Consider the following 4,901-nt stretch of genomic DNA (forward strand, 5'->3'; position numbering starts at 1 on the left):
GATTTGAATCTTTTCAGGGATGTCAAAATTCCTACATGCTTAAGGAGTGCGAAAGGCACTTAATAATCGAGTGCCTTTGAGCCATCTTCGCAATCACGGGCCAACATTATGCTATAAAAATGGATAATGACAGCAAACGATGTCCTCAGTGTTAACTTGTCGCCACGAAGCCTATTTCAGACCTGAGATGGTCTTGTTCCGTCTAGTTTCGGGTGGTGTCAGCAATAATGAGAAGGCAGCCAGGGCTTCAACGTTGTTGTCTAGGCCAGTGACGAATGATCTTGGGGGATGCCATGCCATTCGGTAACAAGGGCACAGAATTGGCAGATCTGGTAGATAAATCTCATTGGCTGGTTTCCAGTTCCTTCAGATCGATGCCACCCGGTAGCTTATCAACCCACTAGGTCAAAGAGAGGACAACGACGGGTATCCGTTTTGCAAAGAAATTTTGAACGCCGTGCAAAATCTGTTTAATCATGTGGTAGAAGGCGTGATCTAGCGATTAAAATCTTTGCAATCAGTGGAGCCCATTAAAATCTTTGCAATCAATCAATGTGTAGGATTTAATGGTTAATGATGTGCAAATGTGGTCGTGTTGTTGGCATGTTTTTATATTTCATTCAGAGTGCTGTTGTAATTATAACAAATCAAACAATGAGCCACTTCTTGGAATGACTTGTGAATACCCGCAACTGGACTTGGGGTTTTTCTATGCGTTGTGTGTGCACACCAGGGTGTCCCAAAAAACACTTTTTATGGGTGTGCTCAGGAGTAGTCCAATTCTCCAGCCCAGCTTGATCTCAATTTTTTTCAGCTTTGTCAAAATTTATACATGCTTAAGGGGTGCACAAAGACCTTAAAAATCGGGTGGCTTTGAGCCATCTTCGCAGTGACGGAGCCAACAACATGCTATGAAAATAGATAATGACATCGCTTTGAACGCCTGAAGCAATGGCCTCAGCGTTAACGTATCGCCACGAGGCCTATTTCAGACCTGAGATGGTCTTGTTCTGTCTAGTTTCGGGTGGTGTCAGCGATAATGAGAAGGTAGGTAGGGCTTCCACGGTGTTGTCTATGCCAGTGACGAATGACTCTGAGGATGCAGCGCCGTTCGGTAACTGGCACACGGTATTGTCCGATCTGGTTGATGAGTTCTCTTGGCTGGACGAACATCCAACTCACAGTGATTTTGAGTGGCGTGCAAAGTATGTTTATTCATGCTGCAGAAAGGGTGTACTAATGCTTAAGATCTTCACACTCACTGCAGCTGGCAACAGGGATCAGCTACAGCGGCTTCTGCGAGAGTGTGAAAGCTCATCGGTAGAAGATCAGCACTAAAAATAAGCGTGCGCCGGACATCATCCGGTGTGAGATAGTGTACAACGAGTTCAGAACAATTCCCTGAAGCAGTAACGATGTAAACTGAGGCTCAGTTTGGTATGCCAATTTATTTAATTAACTGACTTGCTTTTTCTTTCTCTTGGCCGAGGTAAAGAAAAGAATAGGGAGATCGAAGGGAGGTCTGATGGGGCTAAAGAGAGCAAAAAAGTTGTGTTCGCGTCCAAGGTATATTCACACCATTTAGACAAAACATTTGCAGGAATTAGTTTGACATTCATGCTGCCTCTAAAAAAGTTATCCCCTTCTGTGAAGACACCACTTCGATGTTTTGTTCCAAATCATAGAATCAGCATGCTAAGAGTGCGCTAACAACCTCATTTCAAGCAACCAAGACGATGCCACTGTCCATTTTAATAACGTTTTGTTTGCTGCAACAGGCCGAAAATAACTTAACACTACCAAACTTGCTACTCTTTGTGTACCGCCTACGCACGCGTCAAAATTATATAGAAATGAAACAGTTCTGAGCTCACCTTGAGCCGAAGAGCCACTCCAGTCATGAGCACCCAAAAGTTTCCAAAAAGCTTTATTCTGGGACATCCTACTGAGCAGCCTCAGACCGGCTGTTTCGCCCATTTCAGGAAAGCCGCACCCTCCTCCTCAGTGAAGTAGTTCTTCCAGTCGCCCACCTGGCCCTTGCGCATGAAGGTGCCCTCCGAGCCCACGTTTACCATGCCGGTCTTCTCCCAGTGGCGGTAGTTGGTGCCGGGGTTCTCCTTCATGGCTTCGAAGCTGGTGTGACGCGCGATACTCTCGGCCTCGGCGTCGGTCACGGGCCGCTCCAGGAAGGCGGCCACTCGACGGACGACGGCCGCGCGGTCAGCGTGCAGCTGCTCGTACGTCACGCACAGCACGGTGTCGGCGTGACGCAGGTAGCCCTGCACGTGCTCACGGTAAGGCGCGTACATCACCTCACCACGCACGAAGCTGTCGCGGAACTCCTGGAAGGTACCGCGGTACTCCGCGTAGTTAATCATGCGGAAGAAGTGGTAGTAGGAGACGCAGACGTCGCGGGGGTCACGCGAGACGTACAGCACCTTGGCGTTGCCGGTGTGCACGCTGGGGGGCAGTAGGTCGTAAGGCAGGTGCGTCTTTATGAGGCGCGGATCCTCCATGTCGTGGATGGGTGTCATCTTCATGATGTCTGCATAGGGTTCGTCCAGAAGGGGGAAGCGATACTCGAGTGTGGCGCCGCCGCCGCTGTTAACGCTTGTCTCGCCGTGCACGACCCGCCAAACCAACTCCTGTAGCCAGGTGGTGCCCGACTTGGGAAAGCTGGCTACGATGACGTCCTTGGGACGCGCCTGGAAACGTTTCCAGCTTTCCAGGAAGCCCCAGAGCAGGGGGAAGTTGCTGAGCACGGTGCCACGGTAGCGGTAGTAGCGCACCAGTGGGTACTTGTAGTTGGGGTCAGCCGGCAGCAGCTTCCAGTCGTCCGGCGGCTTCAGCTGGTCCAACATGGCCGCTATCTCCCGCTGCTGCTGTTCCCACCGTGCCGCCACTTCATCCACCTTCGTAGCCATGGCGACGCCTATTCGCGTGCCAGACACCTTCCGTCCCCAGATACCCTCAGTCGCTTTCGTTCACAGCCCCACGACGGTTGCAGACGAACGGCCGTCTCGGGGACCGTTCCGCCGCCCATGAATGTTATGCAAGCTACTGACCAGAGCACGCCTGCATCCTTGGCTCTGTACTAAGCCCCGGTGCCGCCAGGAACACGGTCGTATAAACACGACGATCTAGTTTTGATCAGAATGATCTAGTTTTGGCCTGGAAACAGACCGACTCTGTCAGCCGTTAGTAGTATAGATATCTGGTAACTATGCTTGACTTTTGATAAGCGAAAGCAACTTATGATTGGTTCGGCAGAACTGTGCTGTGTTTGACATTGTGTATCTGCCATGCAAGTACATTCTGGTGTCATATAAATTTTTGAGAACGGTGCGGGTGCTCGGGACTGGTAGGGCTGCCCAGCGCGAGGTGCGTGCAGTGGTGTGGGTTTTTAAAATTAGTTATACTAGAGAACTGTTTTTAAGCAAAACGCCACAAGCTCATTTGAGATCATAAGATCGTTTGATCACATGAGCTTTTGAAGGTCATGGTTACCAAAATCATGCAAGAATGCTCTCAGTTTTGCATTTGAATAAGCGACAAAGATCACGCTAGGCAACATTTTCCTAAAAACAAAATGTTGACCTGAGTGTAGCATCTGTCTGTTGTTTTATGTAGCATCTGTCTGTTGTTTTATGCAGCATCTGTCTGTTGTTTTAGGTAGCATTTGTCTGTTGTTTTATGTAGCATCTGTCTGTTGTTTTAGCACGCGTTATTCCAGATTTTTAACCCTCGGTCGCCTGTGCCCGCGTCTCGTCACCACGCGCAGGCCGCCGACGGCACGCGGCCCGATGCCGCGACACGCCCGTCGCTGCGGGTGTATACATTGTGCTGCAAGCGGCGCCAGATTGACCTCGATTGTCTAGACTAACATTAACAAACACGACGAGGCGCAAAGATCGTCTGTGGGCGCAACCGCGAAACAACGCCCCACGTGACCTTCACCCGTGCTCATCGCGCCGCTCACGCGCTGCAAGAACCGACCTACATATTGTGATCACGTGCTACAGAACTGTATTGTACGCAGGATCACGCGCTGATCATGCAACGCGTCGACTTGGCCTCGTGAGCATTCAGACTGTGTGCGCCACGCCAAGGGCAGAGTGCGCCCAGACAGTGATACAAAAAGGGCCCTGCGTGGTCCAGGGCCTCGGACCCGAGCGCACGCTTAGAGCCCATGTGCCGCCCGTATCATTGCCAGAAGACTCTTTTGTGAAGTTTGGTGAAGAGTTTGAATTTTAGGCGTGCTGAACTGGTGCCGTGACACGGAGAGTTGAATGTATCGCATGCTTGCGAACTTCCAACAGCGATGCGTGCATCTGGGCTCCCAACTACCGAAAGAACCACGGCACAGAAGAGGAAGATACTGCACCGCTGTGGAGCTCGACGGACTCGCCAACGGCCCCTACCGTGCTGGACAGAACTCAACGACGTCACCAGTTTCAAGTACGAGTTCTCAGCAGTCCAGCACAGGTTGTGTCAGTACCACAAAAGGTATTTTGCACAAAGGCGGCACGCACTCCACGACCATTGCTGTGAGTGCCACCTGAACAGTGCCGCCTGCTACTGTTTCACCTGTGGGTATTGCCATAACCGCGGCTGCGAGTTAACAACTAATTCTACGCCAAACTTGAACCGATGCACTTGTGCCTTGTGCCTGTCCCGTTGCTGTGGCATCAGCAGCGCAGCCATCAGCTGTCTGAGACAGGTGCAAGAGACCCACAGAGTGAGGGTAGCCGAACAAGAAAGCCGGAGATATCCGCCTGAAGCTCCCAGAAGCGCCACCTACAACCAAACATCAACCGAGGCCCTGAACGAGGCACACGACCAACGCGTGTCGGCTTCCGCCCCCGCCAGCCCTGAAGCACGGTCTGAGCCTCAGCTCCCGT

General features: G+C 51.3%; 1 protein-coding gene across 1 annotated transcript; it reads right to left on the reverse strand.

The window, feature by feature from the left end:
* Positions 1-1,955: 1,955 nt before the first annotated feature.
* On the reverse strand, positions 1,956-2,924 carry LOC119104723 (sulfotransferase family cytosolic 1B member 1). Its single transcript, XM_037228440.1, has one exon. The coding sequence runs from the start codon at positions 2,922-2,924 to the stop codon at positions 1,956-1,958; it is 969 nt and encodes a 322-aa protein (XP_037084335.1).
* Between the last annotated feature and the right edge of the window lie 1,977 nt (positions 2,925-4,901).

This window comes from Pollicipes pollicipes, unplaced genomic scaffold, assembly GCF_011947565.3.
Source record: "Pollicipes pollicipes isolate AB1234 unplaced genomic scaffold, Ppol_2.1 Scaffold_6052;HRSCAF=7182_pilon_pilon_pilon, whole genome shotgun sequence".
Taxonomy (NCBI): Eukaryota; Metazoa; Arthropoda; class Thecostraca; order Pollicipedomorpha; family Pollicipedidae; genus Pollicipes; species Pollicipes pollicipes.